Source organism: Malurus melanocephalus, unplaced genomic scaffold (assembly GCF_030028575.1).
Source record: "Malurus melanocephalus ecotype Western Australia unplaced genomic scaffold, MMel_1.1 scaffold_22, whole genome shotgun sequence".
Lineage (NCBI taxonomy): Eukaryota > Metazoa > Chordata > Aves > Passeriformes > Maluridae > Malurus > Malurus melanocephalus.
The window spans coordinates 3,144,028-3,160,386 of record NW_026623254.1 but is presented as its reverse complement, the minus strand read 5'-3'; the positions used below and the strand labels follow the sequence as shown (position 1 = coordinate 3,160,386).

At 44.7% G+C, this 16,359-nt stretch overlaps 2 protein-coding genes across 6 annotated transcripts in view; one reads left to right on the top strand and one right to left on the bottom strand.

The window, feature by feature from the left end:
* The window catches only part of WNK1 (WNK lysine deficient protein kinase 1), a 99,969-nt gene extending 93,910 nt beyond the window's left edge, over positions 1-6,059 (top strand). For 2 of the 4 annotated variants that reach the window (XM_057390069.1, XM_057390068.1), the window contains 2 exons: positions 2,651-2,838; positions 3,134-6,057. In XM_057390069.1, coding sequence (XP_057246052.1) covers positions 2,651-2,838; positions 3,134-3,448 — 503 coding nt within the window. In that variant the 3' untranslated portion in view covers positions 3,449-6,057. Of the gene's footprint in view, positions 1-2,650; positions 2,839-3,133 lie in introns of all 4 variants that reach the window. The other 2 variants (XM_057390071.1, XM_057390070.1) reach the window with 2 other exon arrangements.
* A 419-nt stretch (positions 6,060-6,478) lies between these two features.
* RAD52 (RAD52 homolog, DNA repair protein) lies at positions 6,479-16,300 on the bottom strand. 2 transcript variants are annotated; one of them, XM_057390066.1, is made up of 11 exons: positions 16,214-16,300; positions 14,750-14,851; positions 14,071-14,164; positions 12,336-12,403; positions 11,975-12,093; positions 11,813-11,888; positions 10,697-10,893; positions 10,353-10,495; positions 9,694-9,774; positions 8,924-9,166; positions 6,479-8,687 (listed from the first exon to the last, which is right to left on the bottom strand). In XM_057390066.1, the coding sequence occupies exons 1-11, from the start codon at positions 16,298-16,300 to the stop codon at positions 8,629-8,631; spliced, it is 1,269 nt and encodes a 422-aa protein (XP_057246049.1). In that variant the 3' UTR covers positions 6,479-8,628. The 2 variants fall into 2 exon arrangements, with proteins under 2 accessions (XP_057246049.1, XP_057246050.1); XM_057390067.1 differs by having other exon boundaries at positions 10,353-10,489.
* Between the last annotated feature and the right edge of the window lie 59 nt (positions 16,301-16,359).

Here is a 16,359-nt window from a genome sequence, read left to right as displayed (position 1 = left end):
CAATTGCAGACACTCCTCCAACGTTTTAAAAGCCTAAGAGTAAGCCACCAGAGATCTCCAGTGTGTCTCCCAAAGCAAGAGATGTTCAGAAAAACCTGTGGGTGCACATGTTATATAAGACTGTTTTAAAGGTGTCTTTTGACTGCTGGTTTATGGGGGGGAAAAATCCAAGGGCAGAATGAAGGCATTATAGGTAGTGGGCTGGAGAGAGAGGAGCCTGTTTCATTTYCGATCCCTCATGTCAGAGCAGAACTGGGGATGGCTGCTGTGACCAAGCAGGAATGTGGGGGGTTGTTTCCATGGAATGCTAYAAGTTGAAGCACCTGTTTTTCGGACTCTTCTGGATGGCAGCTTCTGCAGGCAGTGAGTGTGTCAGAGCTAAAATGTGGAATTCCTGAGAAGTCAGTTTTAAATGGACATTACATGAGAGCTCAGCTGTAATGCTGTAGGCTGGTATGTCTGTGACCTGAGATGGGAGCTCCCTAACAAAATCACTTTGGGAGACATAGCTCTTGCAGCCTTTGTCACCCTGAACCAATCAGTTCTTTTGAAAACTCTTAAACTTTCCTGAGTGATCTTTCATCACTTCAGCTGAATGTACTGTAGTATATGCCTTGATTAACTGTCTTCCTTCTGTGGCTTGAGGGAGCTCTCCAGTGTAGGTGCAGGAYCCAGAGTATTTAGTGATTAAAGTGGAAATGTGACACAGCACAAGTGGATGCTGGCCATCCTGAAGAGGATGAGAGCAAGTGTGTCAATTCCTGCATGAACCCTCATGGTGGAATGTGATTATTACTTGTTTTGGCAGTGTTCCTCCTTCCCCAAGTACTCCTTTCTTGCTTTTGCATCATTTGTCTTTAATTTCATCTTTCACATCATTGCTCTTATTAAATGATTGTACCCAGAGCTTTTTCCACGTGATGCATGCCTTAAGTTCTTGTTACTCCACAGCAGATTTTCCTTGCAYCACACAGTGTGTTCCTCCATCTGTGCTGCAGCCTCACTCCCTGCTCAGGGAACCTTTTTCTTCCCTTTCCGTGTGTTTTCGCATGTGTCTGCCCCACCTAACAACTCCTGCCCCGCCTGTGGGCACCCAGCCCGGGAGCCACTTCCATGCTTGAGCTGGAACTGGTGGGATGGATCCRTGTCCTTCCCTCCTCAGCACTACTAGAGGCAGTAACACTTTGTTTATTTGTCCTGCATAGTAAGTATGTCACAACTTCCTAATCCACTCCTCAATACGAAACATTCCTGCAGGGGTTTGGAACCAGTTCTTTCTTTGACACAGTGGTGGCAAGGAATGTGGCTGATTGCCAAGGAGAGTGGGACTGATGAAGGTACCTGTCAGGCAAGGGACAGCAACTGTCATTTGGCCTTTGCAGTAGAGACACGATRTTCATTGCTGTCATTCCTGCTGATTCACCTCTAAATCGGTTTTCTTCAGGAATGCCTGCCATTAATTTAGGTTTTGATGGATTTCCCAGGTGCAATCTTCTGAGGGAGCAAGTAGAAATATTTGAGGAGCTTTAGGAATAGGTGAGGATGAGCATTTGCAAGCAGTGCTGGCTTTAGCACTGCTGATGCTGGTTTTGTTGTTGGGTCTGCCCTAGGCACTTCCACATCTGTAAATGAGGATACTTTGGAATACTGCTGGGAATTTAGGATCCTGGGTAATACGCAATTTCTTTGCTTCCTATTACAAGGTCTGCCTTTTAAAAACCTAAATTGAAATGCAGCTGCTTGTTTATGAGGGGCATAGTAAGGCAATCCAAAACAAAGCTTCTAGGTTGGGTTTTCCCCCCACAGGGTAATGTTCAGAAAGCTTTCTAGCAGAACCAAAACCTGGCATTTATGTGAAGGGGTTTTGTGTTCTTGCAGTGAAAAAAGAAACCTGTTAATCTAAGGAACTATTCTCACTTCTGCCTTCTTTAAGCTGTATTAGTTGTTTGTAGCTYAAATGCTTATTCTTCTCACTTAAGAAATCTGAACATAATAGCAAAAAAAGTGCTTTCAGAGGCAAAAAGCAAAATTCAATGCAGTGAAGACTTTCCCTGCTGATCCTGGCTCTTTGGGGGATGAAGCCAGTCCCATCTGGTTATCCTCAAGAACATAAGTACRGGCAGCTATTGGAAATAACAGTTTCTGACTGGGGCCTTTTTTTTTTTTAAACCCAGGTGAATTTTTCTCTTCATTTCACAAAGTGGAGATAATTTGCTACAGAGCAGCTGGCAATGCTRATTTTACTGCTCCTTATTCAACATTCAGCATTGTCCTCCAAGGTGGAGTTGACCTGTACCAATAGTGGTTGCTGCCGTTTAAGAGGTGTAGGAGAGAGCGACGTGCCTGTACTGTCATTCAGTGCTGAAATCTACTGTCCTTTTTGTTCTGCAAAGACCTGTAGGCTGTTACCATTCCCCTCTTAGGATGACCACTTGCAGCACTTCTTGCAAAGTAAATATATCTGTGAAACACTCCTTAATCTGAAAAAACACCTGTAGGAGTCCTTGCAGTTCCCACTTCAGTGTGTCCTGGAATTGAAACTTAGAATTAATCTGCATGGCATTTTAACTGGCTCTCTCTTGGTGTGCCATTACCACTAGAGAAAGATGAGCSTTGACCCAAGTTGTGATTGCTGTTTTTGTGTTTGTAGGGACCAGCAGCACCAACACAGTGGGGGCTGCAGTGAACAGCCAGGCTCCCCAGACTCAGCCCACTGCCATTGCCTCGAGCCGCAAAGGGACTTTCACGGAYGACCTGCACAAGCTGGTGGATAACTGGGCCCGGGATGCCATGAACCTGTCTGGAAAGAAAGTTGGCAAAGGGCACAGCAGCTATGAGGTGAGGTGTGATCTGAGAGGGGTTATGGTCCAGAGCTATGGCTGTCCTTTCTGTCTCCCTGAGCTTCCAAACACAGCTGGAGCACMTCTGGGACAGCAGCTCTAGAACACTGTTAGCTGGCTCTTTCTGTGGAGGGTGTGTGGCCTGCTCTGGAAGGCAAGGGGAAAACTAAAGGGGAGGGCAATGGTGTGTCCTTGTAAATACCCTCTGGGAGTGGATTGTGGACCAAGGGGTGGACTGGTGGTTTTTAAAGCACAGTTATGTCACTTCTCTTGGTGGTTGGATTATCTTTCAGGGTCCTGGAATGGCAAGAAAATTCTCGGCACCAGGTCAGCTCTGTATCTCTATGACATCTTCCCTGGGTGCTACGCCCATCCCTGCAGCATCAGCTACCTCTTTAGGTCCCTTCAGCAAGGCCATGTGCCCTCCGCAGCAGTACGGTTACCCAGCAGCGTCCTTCCCTCCGCCCTGGAGCGGGCCTGGGGGCGCAGCACAGCCACAGCTCGGCCAGTTCCAGCCTGTAGGTGCCACATCTTTGCAAAGCTTCAACATCAGCAATTTGCAAAAGTCTGTCAGCAACCCTCCAGGCTCCAACCTGCGGACCACTTAGCCGTGCTCGGGGACCCTGCTGGCTACACCTCGGGACAGGGCATGGGGAGGGAGACGGGGCCCTGTATCAATGACTAGTGCTGCAATGAACTGGTAGCTTGCCAGATTGGGAATGAATTTATCTTTTCCAACCATTGCTGTCAACTCTGTAGCGGGAGTTTCCCCACACACTCGGAAGGGGGAGGAGGATGATCAGCATCCTTGTGATGGGACAGTGCTTTCCAGCGAGGGGGGCTGCTCTTGTGTGSAACGAGAGCTGTGAAGAGAAGTCATGGGGTCAGTTCACACAGTCTTGCTGTAAAATTTTTCTGGTTCGAGGCTGAATCCACACGTGTGGAGGTGGGAGAGCTGAACCCTAGCATGAGGCTTTAGCACGCTTCTCGCCTCTTCTGAAGAACCAAGATCAGGAAGGAAGCTGTCCAAATCCCCCTCCTCTCCCTCTCCCCAGTCAATCGTATCTGGCTCTGAAACGATGGGGCACACGAATGGACTTGCAGTGCAGCCCGTGCTTGATAGGTCATTACTGCTTTAAGTAAGATATTAACAGCTTTGACTGCAGCATTAGAGCAATTTAAATTGTTTAAAAAAAAATTTAAAAGTTCCCTGCGGACATGTACTTACCATCAGTTTTGATGTGGAAACACTGTGATATATAAATGTTGTTGGACAACAGTAGTTTAAAAATGAGTGGAATATAGAGGGTTAAAAAAGTTAAAAAGAAAAAATGGGAAAAAAAGCTAGCTATATCCTTATACTTATTGGAGACACTTTAACTTTTTCCTTTGTATTTTCATTGTATTAGATAAATAAATGTGAATGTAAAATTGTATAAATTAATGTACTTGAATACTTGTCTGTTCTCCCAGTATGCTTGCTGGATATTTTAGTGCCTTGGACTTCTCTTGCTTCTGCAGTTTAGCGTCATCTTCCYAGCAGAGCCCAGGTGGACAGAGGGCAAGTTGAGGGAAGGATGTTTCTGCCCAATGCCCGGGACATTCCGGGCTCCTTGTTTGGAGCAGAGTGTGGAGGGGAAGTCACCAAGGCCACGGGTCAGAACAGCGTTCTGTGTGTGGGGAAACTTGTCCAGGCGGGCAGAGCTGAAGGTGTGGTGTGACAGGGGCCAGGTGGGGTGGGACGGAGGGATGCAGGTGAAGCTAAAAYGAGACTTTACCATTATTGGCTGTGGAGGCAGGAGGGCTGGATCAGAAACAGAGAGAGGATGGGGAGAACGTGTATCTTTGGGAAAGGCCCAACTTAAGATGCAGTTTGACTACCCCTGCRAAGTGGTAAAGATGTTCGGTCAGGATGTGACTTGAGGGAGAGGTGCCATTGCTCGTTGGCATGGGCTTGTCTGCTGGGATTGCTTTTCTTACCTTTTTTTTGAAGCCAGGAACAGACTGTCCTGGTGCAACGTCCATTGCCGGCAATGGATGTACTTGAAACAGCCGGCATCAAGAAGTTTCCTCTGTCTTACTTGGAGGATTTACAATTTTGTTCACTCTTAACAAATTTCAAGCTGGTACCAGGACTGTCACTATCTGTCACTTGTCACCTCTTAGTACCTGTACTGTGTCTTCTGCTTTGGTCATTCTCCCTTTTCATATTTAAGAAATACTGGTTCCCTCTTCAAAGTCAAAATAATACCAGCCAGTATTTATGTAGTGCTGCAGAAAGCTGTGAAGGATGAGAGTGCAGCTTCCTGGTGCTTGGGAGCAGCTCACCAGTGTCTTGGAAGCTGGTGCATCACAGGGAYGTTACTTGCCCATGTTTGTTTTTATCTCGGAGCGCTGTGCCTTGCTGGGGCCTTAATAAGGAGTTTTTGTGTCTGCAGATGTTCTCACTCTTTTATTTTCACAAAGAAACGTGTGAGATGCTTTCCATTCCTGTCACTTGTTGTGCAGCAGTTCTGGCAGCAGGGCAGGCCCAGGCTGGAGAGGGCAGGAGCTGGTGGAGGCGGCTCCGGGCCCGCAGGCTGGGGTGGTTCTGTGGGACAGCTGCAGGCTGGAGATCCGGAGGGACAGGGGAGGCTCCAGGGGGAAGCAGGAGAGGARAGGARCGGGCCCAGGGCTGAGGGCAGAYGGGAACCTCTGAAAGGATGRATGGATGGATGCAGGGGAGTCAGGAGTGGAGACAGACCTGAGGCAGTAATGAGGCAAGGGGAATATTCATGGCAGAGGAACTGGTCAGCTGGATGCAGCACATGGTTATTTAAATTTGATCTGATAAGTTTGAGGTCGTTTTTTCTCTTAATGTTATGCAAGAACTGGTTTTATTTACCATTGATTTTTTTTTTCTCCCTCCCTCTCCTCCTGTGGATGAATAACTGAAGTCTAGAGGAATAAACTAATGCTACTGAACTGTTAAATTATTTTGTTTAATATTACACTTTGAGTATCTTTTTCCACATAAAATCTGTTTCTGAATTACAAGCGTTTTCTTTACATTATTTAACAATGTACACTGTAAAAAAACAAAAATAAAAAAAAATTAATTGAAACTTTGGGCTTCCCTGGCCGTAGTTAATTGTATGTTTTGCACTGAACCCTTCTTGTATGACTGCGCCCCGTGCTGCAGTTTGTTACCTTTGTAGAATATTGAATGATGTCATTCAAATAAAGCAAATCTGCTTTTGTTGAGCTGTGGGTTTTCTTGTGGAACAGCAGGTTCCAACCCCTCTGTCTTCYTCCTGTGGTGATGTAACTGTTACCCAGTTTACCAGTTTGTCACAGGAGAGTATAAGAAACCTGTTTAATGAGACCCTTCTCAAAAGCACTGACCAGTCACGAGCCTTTGGCCTTAAACAGGTACTGCAAAGAATAATTCCTAAATGGATCTTTAGKAGGGGAGTGGCCTGAGGGAGGATACTGGATCAGCTGTGACTGCTTTTATGGCTGGGACTGTCACAAAGTTGCCAAACACGCTCAGCTGTGACAGGCAAGAACTTGGTGGCTGTCCCTGTGGGAAGCAGAGGTGGAGGGAGCGTCACTGGCGGAATCTGTGCTTGSTTTTACMWCTTRTGAGGCAAGAGCAGGATGTCCTGARGGGCCCTTCCCGGCTGCTCTTCCTCTGTTGGCTCCCCTGCCCTCTGCTCTGGGGTGGATGGGAGCAGGAATGTGCCACCTGCGGGGCTGGGGAGGAGGAATTTCTTAAGGACCTGAATAACAGGAATTGAGTCCTCAGATTTGCAGCTGTAACGGTCAAGAGTGGAACAGCTTCACAGGGTCATTCTCAACTGTAGACTTGCAGGAATTTGGTATTTCTAAACACTAATTGCTGCTGCATTTCTTTCCATTTTAAGAACAGCTTCTGTTATGAGTCATGCTGCGCAAGCCTCGAAGGGAAAAAAAAACTTCAAGTAGAAGTTTTCCTGCCCTTTTCAAAGGGACCAATCCCGAGAGGCTTATTGCAAGTGACTGTTGGAGGAGGTACAGCTATATTTGCACAGTTTTCAGAGTCAAGGAAGTTGAGGCTGTTACCTTTTTGTATCAGACTTCCAAATTTTTTTCATTGTAGAAGTTTGGAGCAGCTTTGAATCCAGTAATTCTGAATGTCTGCACGTTCCCTTCCTAGTAGGTATATGGTTTCAACAGCGAAGGCATGACTCAAACATGTGGAATGTGCTTCTTCCCTGAGCTGTTCTGAAGGCAGCAGTGAATTGGCCAGAAACAAGTACAGTGAAATGTGAAACCGTTTTCTAGGTGTAATCTATTGCCATTAATTATGGCTTGTCCTGTCTTTCCATGCTGAAGTCAAACTCAGTTCTTTGTCCTGTTGAGGAGGTAAGTGGATGGTAAAAGATCTTGTAAAGAAAAAGGACTAATTAAGTGATGAAGGCAAAATAGGAGGAAGAGGAATAAATGCTGAATGCTCCAGATGTGTTTACATTTAGACAGAGCAGTGGTAGCCAAGCATTGGAATAAGGTCCCATTTGAAGCCTAACATTGATTTCAGGGTTGGACTAAACCCATAGTTTGTGTAAATTTTCCGGGTCTAGCTTTAACTTCCAGTCATGTGGTATCATCCTTGCCTCCAGCACTGCAGTACCAGGCTCCCCCGGTGGATACCCGGGGATGGTGACACCACCTCTGGCTCAGGAGCAGAGCTGCCAGCACGGGCCACTGGCCGGAGCCCTGACGTGGTGGTGCCCGGAACTGCAGCTGAACTGCACGGGAACAGAACAGGTCAGCCCAGCAAAACTCCTCCMTTTCCCACCCCGAGCCGTTTGAAATGGCTAAGGAAGTATTCTTCCAGTATTGCTAAAAAATTCTACTTTGACCTAATTGTTACAGGTTTTGCTGTAACCTTTGAACTCCTGTGAGATTCTGTGTCCATCTTAAAGCAAAGGAGGCTGTGCAGGAGCAGTGGTGCTTCAGAATGTGTTASGTTCTTTGAGGTTGTTCAACAAGGAGTGAGGTATATTGGTTGGAATGGCAGAGAGGCATGAACAGCTTCCCGTGGGGTTTGTTTTTCAAATTCTTGTTTATTTCTGTATTGAAAGGGTTTGAAAGCTTATTTAAAAACAGAAGTGCAGCTCCCATTCATGTTACAAAGGATMGGTGCAAGCACCAGGCTGTGGTGTGTGTTGTTTGGCAGCGGTCCCAGCCGGCTCCTGCCCTGAGGCAAAGGCTGGAGGTGCTGCTGCTGCTGGGGACAGCGAGGAACAGCCTCGGGGGCAGCCTCAGGAGGAGCGAGGGGTTCTGCCCCTGGTCCTGCAGCCCCAGGGCCAAGGCAGGGCTGCACCTCAGACACCACCAGTGCCACCCCCCAGCCTCACCGGCCACAGCTTGTACTGTCTGTCCTCTGGCACAGAACACACCTGCTCCCACTGTGAAAATCTCTTTTCTCTGTGCTGAAATGCAGCACTAGGGAAAGAGAAAAGCTGTGAATTTAATCTAATTTTTAACAATTCATTTTGTTACTGCTTCGGGCAATTTACAGGTAATAACCACTTCTAATACAGCCACAAGTCTTGTGCTGCGGAAGCACAGATAATTGCTTGGTTATGGAAAAAGGCATCTGAAATACATAATGCAAGAGTTCACGACATTCTTGTTGTTTGTATCAAACTCTTCTTTGTTGCCTCACCATAATATACAGGAGAGTCCATGTGACACAATTTGAAAAGTCAGCTGCAGTCTTGTGGTGTAATCCATGACAGAGGTATGGATCCCACTGGGTGCCTCATGTAGGTTCCAGCCTCCTTTTCTTCAAGCTCTGACTTCTCCTGAGAGGGCTGCACCCTGCCAGACAGGGAAAGAGAGAGAAAYGGGCTTTTTTGTTCTACTTCTAAATGTGTTCCTCCATTATTTTTCTAACTCTTCCTTGATAGGACAGTAGGATTGGGAAAACAATACCAGTTTTTCAAGCCCACTTTCACAGCATCTGCAGCCAGGTCCAAAAGAAAGGAATGTTTCTCCCACTAGACTTTCCCAATCTACCAAGAACACCTTGAGGCCAGGCCTCAGGCAGCACATACCTGGGGTGTGCTGGTTGGCACAGCTGGTGTTCATGGCTGCAGTAGAGGGCTGCAGTTGTGCAAGTCTGGCAGAAGCTTTGTGCTGGCTCATCCTGTGGGGTGTCCTGTTCCGAGTGCTCATCTGGTGATGGCCACRGGGTGTCTCAGGTGCCTGGTGCCAAGCTGAGGAGGGCTCTGACATTTTGGCACCCGTTACCTTCAGGTCAGTGCTCTCCAAGGAAATGTCCCAAAGCTCAGGATCATCTGGAAAGAAAGAGAAGGGRATGCATGACACAGTACTGTACTACAGGAACGGCAGTAACTCTGAGAGCAGCACGTTCTCTTCCTACAAATAGTGACCGCTATAAAATTTAATCTGTAAAGCCTCTCTTACGTCAGCATGCAGCAGAGTCCTGCCCCTTGTGCTCTGGACTTAAGCAATGTCCAGGCACCCCAGTCTAAGTGTGACCCAAACAGCCATGGTTGTATTAAGGAAAGACACACCCTAAATCCTCCCCCAGTTCTSTTTTGTGCAGTATCATCTTAGGAAAAGGGTTTACCAAATAGGTGTAACAATTCTTCTRCTGAAGAGCCTAAGTGTGAAAGCCCCCATAGTGATGGACAGCATCTCCCTGCCACTTGAGCAAGGTTTGTGCTGTTAAAGTCAGAATCACACTCACACTTGTGTTATTCCAGTTCTTCAGAACTTTTACTTTTACACTGTATTCTGAATTAAGCTGGTTTAAATGCTAATGATTTGACACTTTATTACTCATCACTCTTTGGCTGACCTGCAAAGAACTCCTCTTCTACTGCCAGCTCCTGTTGTACTTCTGCTGGAGTGCTGTGCTTTACAGGAGGATTGGATGTTGCTGCAAGGAGGTAAYACAAGGAGATTAATATCAGAAACACAGAAGAACCCTTTTGCTCCTTCTTAGCAAAGCACAGGTCTGAAATGACAACCAGCACTGCCACCAGGTACCCTCTTTTTTCCTAGAGCTGGTTAAGACTTGGAAGCAGGATGTGGAACACGAAGATTCTGTACCTGATGACATCTGACGAGCAACTGTGGGCTACTTAGACATGTTTTTTTAGCATGTCTCCCCAGTCTCCATGTTCCTGATACCACACAGTCAGCYAGACCCCCTCATGAGTAAAGGGCAATACATCAGTAGCTCAGACAAATGTGTATTTGCCTACAGCTACCACAGCTGCTTTAGGGTGGCTGGAAAGTTGCATTTTAATGATGTGTGTTTGAGCTGACATTCCTGACACTTTTGGAATATAGCAGGGGGGAATATGACCATTTTCCTCCCTTTGACCTCAAAGGTGTGTTGATGGCACAGAACARCTGCACATGAAGCTGGTCAGCCTCCTTCCTGTACTGTGGGTAACCTGTGCCTGCCAGCAGCTCTCATGGAAAGTGCCAGTTTTTAATGCCACCTCTCACCCTGTTTGCTGCTGGGAGTAACTCCTGGRACCTGCTGCTTTTTCTCCATCTGCTCCCGGAACTGCTGCTGCAGCCGCTTCTGTCGCAGTTTCCTCTGGTAAGTGGCATCACACTCCATGGCCAGGGAGTCTGTGCTTCTGTCCCTCCCCCCCAGTAAACACAGAGTTAAACAGGATCTCAGCAATTACATTTTATGAATAAAAAATTCATTAGGAAATAGCAGTGAAGAAGATCCATTGAACTAGTGCTTTATGGCATCTTCAGAATTGGACTGTCCATGTATTTTAAAAGGTAAAGTCACTTCTAATGCAGCTTAGAAAATACATTTATAACAACAGTCTCACCTGGGAGCATTGGGYTGCTTCTGATCTGCTGTCACTACAGCAGCTTCTGTCTGGCCAGGCTTACAGCCAGGTGCCACCTCACAGTGCTGTCTCCCTGCTGTGTTCTGCCTTCCCATATAGCTGCTGTATCTTGCTTTCTCTATTTCAGGCTCATAGTCCTGTATTTTAGCGTTGACCAAGTCTAACTCAGAGGGTACCTGGTAAAGGGGAAAAATGAAAATGTTCAGAAATTTCCATCATCAAGTTAATGAAATAAGCCGTAGTTAAAAAATCTATTTTGTTTGATCTACGTCAAACAGTAAGCTAGAAACCTGAAATGCTTTGTCAGTACCCAGTCATTCAGTTAGTTAATCATTGAATTCCTGTGACTTTGTGTTGATTTAATTGTTTAGTGCTTCAGGGCAGATGGTGATGTCTCCCCACACTGCTCTGCAAATGAGAACAGGTGCTGGTGATCYATGCAGAATTTTACTCACAGTCCCACAAGACTGTTGCTGAGTCTGTAACTAACAGCAAACTATACCARTCCATTTTCTGCTTGTGCTAAAGGGAAAGGCCAGCCTTTACTGAGTGCTGAGGAAGGTACACTATTCCTGTTTATTAAAGATGGGATGTTTTGACTCTGTCACTTTGGCATTATTTATTAGAAGCACTGCAGCAGTGCTTCTAATAGACAGTGACCCTGAGAAACAAGAGATCTGAGCCATCTTTACCTGGAAAGATGTCACTTTGGATCTGTTCCTACACTGTTTGACAGGACTGCCTTGCAGTGCTAGGCCTCTAGCAGAGTTTGGCAAGTCCTAGTGTGATGAAAGGCAGCTTTACTATGAAGTCCATTGATCAGCAGTTGCAAAAGGCTTTCTTTTTCCTCCTCCCACAAGGTAGGTCACTGCCTAGAAGCCTCCTGCCCCCAGCTGGAGCACAGCAGGAGCTGGCAAATCCATGCTGGTTACTGAGGTGCCACCTCAGGAACATTCTGCTGTTTGTTATAAAGGCTATTGGTCTCCTAGCAGGTAACTGTCAGGACTGAGATGCATTGATACCACCATTTATAACCCGTGTAACAGGAAGGAGCAGGGGCACTGGCAGCCTGCTCTGACAGCCCGTGTACTGTACCTGGCGGGGAATCTTGTTCACAGCTCGCAGGTAGTCCTTGTCCAGGATGCAGTTGCCAAGAGCATTCCCAAAGCACCTSAGAAACACAAGAGCTCACTGTGACTAAAAACACTTCATTCCCATATGACTGCTGAAAATGTACAACTACTGATCTTCACTTACTTGAGTGCCCTCTTCAGTCCATCTGTTACTGCCTCTTTTCTTGCCTTTTCTAAGGATAAGGCCTTAGACTTCAGGCCTTCACTGACTCCATATCCTACATCTTCATGGTATGACCCATCCTGCAGTAAAATTTTAAATATAGGGGAATTTTATACACACAGGTGCTGTGCTTTCCTAAGCCTGGTTAGCCTTGCTCTTAGCTGTTTRTTCCACAGCAAGGTCAATGTTCAGGACACCAGCAGGTTCCTAGTGCAGTGCATTACCCATGAACTGTGGTCTGACCCATATGGGCAAGAACTTTAATTCACAGCTTCAGGCATTTGCTCAATTACAGTCAGAGCCAACAAAAAAATCCACTTACCTTCAGCTGAACTTTCACAAAAGCACAGACACCCACRTAAAACCTGCCATTGTTGAGGTCAACAAAGTCTGGAAGGAGATATTTTAAGTGTTAATTTATAGAAACAACAAAGGAAAAGAAACCCTTGTCTATTAATTTCTTTCCTATTATATTCTAGAAGTCTCCAGTTCGCAAATAATTTGCACAAAGTTTTATCCAGGACAGAATGCCTGACAAGCTGAACAGGTTGCAATGAAACTTTCAACTCAGAATCCCTAAAATACCTTACTTCACAGCAAAAGCAGTGCTACATAATACACATAGAGCACTGCAGTTAGCAGCCTTGCAATTCTAATAGAAACATGTCACATGTCTGAAATGAAATTTGGGATCAAGTAACTCTTCTCTGGGGTCCAAGAGTTCTGCACTCATCTGGTCTCTTCGTTTAATTGTTTTATAAAYCTGTTGAAGGTGCAAGCTCTCTTTTTCTACCCAGAAATTTAAAACATAACAGATTCCATTATGAATTTCTAAGGAATAACTTCTTATGGTATTATATGAAAAAGGTAAAAGTTTAAAGGATGTCAGTCTTTTCTTGACTGAAAATGGGGAAAGCAAGCTGTGGTGCAGAATAAATGGAAAGCAATGAAGTAAGTTGTTCTATTTCTAGAATCTACCAGCCTGTGTTAAGAAAAGATTTTTGAAGCAGGGGGAGAAGGAAGAAGGTAATTTAAGCTGCTGCTTTGACCTACTTCAACAACCACTCTTCAGCATAAGCAGATSTGCAAACAAGGACAACACTCCTCTGGTAGGTACTATTTCAGCTATCAACATGGAAGAGGCTGAAGCTTTCAGATCACCTAAACACCATATTATAGTTTAAAAACTTTTCCAAAGTTTTCTGTTGTAAAAACCTCAGTACCAGGTATTAGCTGGAAAAGAAATCTGCAGAAAAAGATGTGTCCCTAAAGATTAGGGGAATATTAACTAAGAATATGAACTGGTTAGAGTATAAAAATTACAGGTGAGTATGAAAGCTGTCTCAGGACTGCTGGGTGTTAAATAGTTTAATTGTAATTACTCATGACTGAGTGTTCCCATAGAGAGCAGAGATTTGATTAGAATAGCTCAAGAATAATCATAAACACACTCAGAATAATGACTATGACCGATCTAAAATGAAAACAGAAGCTCCATTATTATTCAATTTTGCTCATTTTTACCAGCTGTTAAGACACCTGGAAATTGCACATGCCTCTGCCCAGGTCCTTTGAAGTGATGAAGTTGCAGCAGCTCAGGTCACTTGGTCTGATCAGCCTGGAGGAGACTGAGGGGAGACCTCATTGCAGTTACAACTTCCTCATGAGRGRAAGTGGAGGGGCAGGCACTGATCTCTYCTCTCTGGTGACCTGTGACAGGACTCAAGGGAATGGCCTGAAATTGTGTCAGGGGACRTTTAGGCTGGATGTCAGGAAAAGGTTCTTCACTCAGAGGGTGGYTGGGCACTGGAACAGGCTCCCAGGGCAGTGATCACAGCCCCAGCTTGACAGAGTCCAAAAAGTGTTTGGACAATGCTCTCAGGTATATRGTGAGTTCTTGGGGTGCTCTGTGCAAAGTGGAGTCTGATCCTTGTGGGTTCCTTCYAACTCAGCATGTTCTGGGATTCTGTGATGGAGACCCTGGCCCTTATCTGAGAGACTTTTCCTTCACAGTGAAACAAGAGGGAGGAAAGACTTTGCCCCCAAGAGGCCCTTACCAACATTCTGCTGAGTGACTGAATGAGCCCAGCCATTGAAGCCAAACATCTCATTGGCCAGACTAATGACTTTGTGACCCTCAATGTAACAGACCTAAAAAGAAGAATACATATATACATGCATATAGATATAAAATACATAAAAAATATATATATAAATACATAGACTTGTGCACATATCTCCACACACTTTATTTTAAACAGAGATTACACATATATCACCTTGCACTGAGGAAACCCAGCTCATTTTAGGGTTCAGATAATGTGAAAAAAAGAATGATGGTGCAGCTTTAGGTTCACTCTCTTCCAGGGAATGTGGTGGGGGTTAATATAACAACAAATATGACAATCAACAGAAGGCAGAGTGGGCACTAAAGATGATAAATGCAGCCACTGTTATATAATGTTTTATATAGTCCAATTCTGGGAAAAAAATCTCAGTGTTGCACAAGTAGATAAATATTCCTCTGTAAAGGATGAACCACTGAAAAAAATAACTGTTTTTAAGTGTAAAAAGAATCTGTGGCTCAATAAAAGCCAGAATTTWTGCCATGCTCACTTTGCATTTATACCTGTATATTAAACTACCAGAGGGAAATTAACTTTAAAAAGAAATACTGTAACTTTTTTAAGCCTACCTTTCCTGGGAAAAGTTGAGCTGAAACATGTTTATTCCTACCTTTTGTCCTCCTCCTGCCTGCCGGCTGCTGATGTAGTCTGGGCCCAGCCTCTGRCGCAGAGCATGCTGGATAGCTTGATACTCGTTGGCTGTGTATTGATACTTGCCAAAAACAAGGGAACGCAGATCTTACTCTTCCTGTTTTAGCTTCCCCTCTTCTCCTAATGTAATTTCTTTATGCTAATATCATTTCTTTATCCCAGTCCTCCCAAGATGTGCATGCTCCGTTTTTAGAATTGTGTATTTATGTAACAGGCAAGGAAACACCTCAGGGTATGTACGTGCAATAGACTGGTTTTTTTCCTCTTACTCTTGATGTACACAAGCATTAATTATTGAGCTGCAGCAATTATTTTTCATTAATAATCCTAGTCAAGCTTGCCACAAACACACATGTAAATTTCTATTTTGCTGCTCAAAACAAAAATATATCTCTGTGACCAACAAGAAGTGTATTTAAAAACTCCARCCAAACTGAAGAATAACCTTACCCCACGACCACATGGCAGGGAGGGCAGCAGCTCAGGAAAGCAGCCAAAATAGGAATTTCTTGAGGAGTGTTCAGCCAATTTCCCTCAAGCAGGGAAAGTCCTTCAGACAACTCCAACATCACAGGTATCATTGGAGAACACTCACATCACTGGAAGCCTAAAGTGTTCTAAGTGTTGGCTTGGCATAGTAGAAATACAATTTACAAAATGTAGAGAAGCCTAAATGTATTTTAAAGGATTTGAGCACTAAAAAGCTTGGGTTGTTATGCTCTGATATGGGACAGAACAGAGGTTTCACCAGCTAAATCAAAAATATTGTGTGTGCATGTACTGGCTGCTATAACAATTCGGCAGAACACAGAATCATGTGTGTGTGTGTGCCGTATAAATTCCAGCTCCTGCCAAACCTCTCTAATTCGTTCTCATTTTCACTTAGASCAAAAACTTTATCTTTTTCTGACTCTAGAATGCAAGCCTGTAACAAAAAGCATAAGGAAAAAGGGAGAATGTGATGATCTTGTGCCATATTCAGGAACTATGGAGAAATGCCTATCATGGAGACAAGAAGTCACCACCAAAAGCTCTGTTCAGTCCAGATACCAGTTTTTTTTTTCCAAATGGTTTTACAATTTTTAAAAAATTATTTTTAAATAGCTGTAAGTAGTTGGCTTTTCTGAACCTGTACTGAGAATATGTGTAAGCATGATTCATGCTATCTGGGAATAAGAGAGAATAACATAAGACCCACTTTAAAGGTACAAGAATTAAAAACCTTTTGAGAAGAATCCAGAGCAATTTATTATAACTCAAGGGATGCCAAGCCTATTCCAGAGAAAGCAATGTAAAGTACAGTCACGTGTAGCATGATTCCTGCCTTACTGTATCCAAGTTTAAAAGGAATAAACATGCAGAGCAGAATTCCAGAAGTGTGAGCATGAAACTTGTATTTCCCTCTTGGGCAAAAGGAACAGACCTGTCCAAAAGATGCCACTGAATCTCCGGTGTTGGAACTGTTGCTGCTGCTGTAGCTTTCACCGTCTTTCCCCTGGCTCTCAGGCATCCCTAAAGATAAGAYAAAATATGATAACTGAAGATAACASAACTGAYAGTGCATATGAA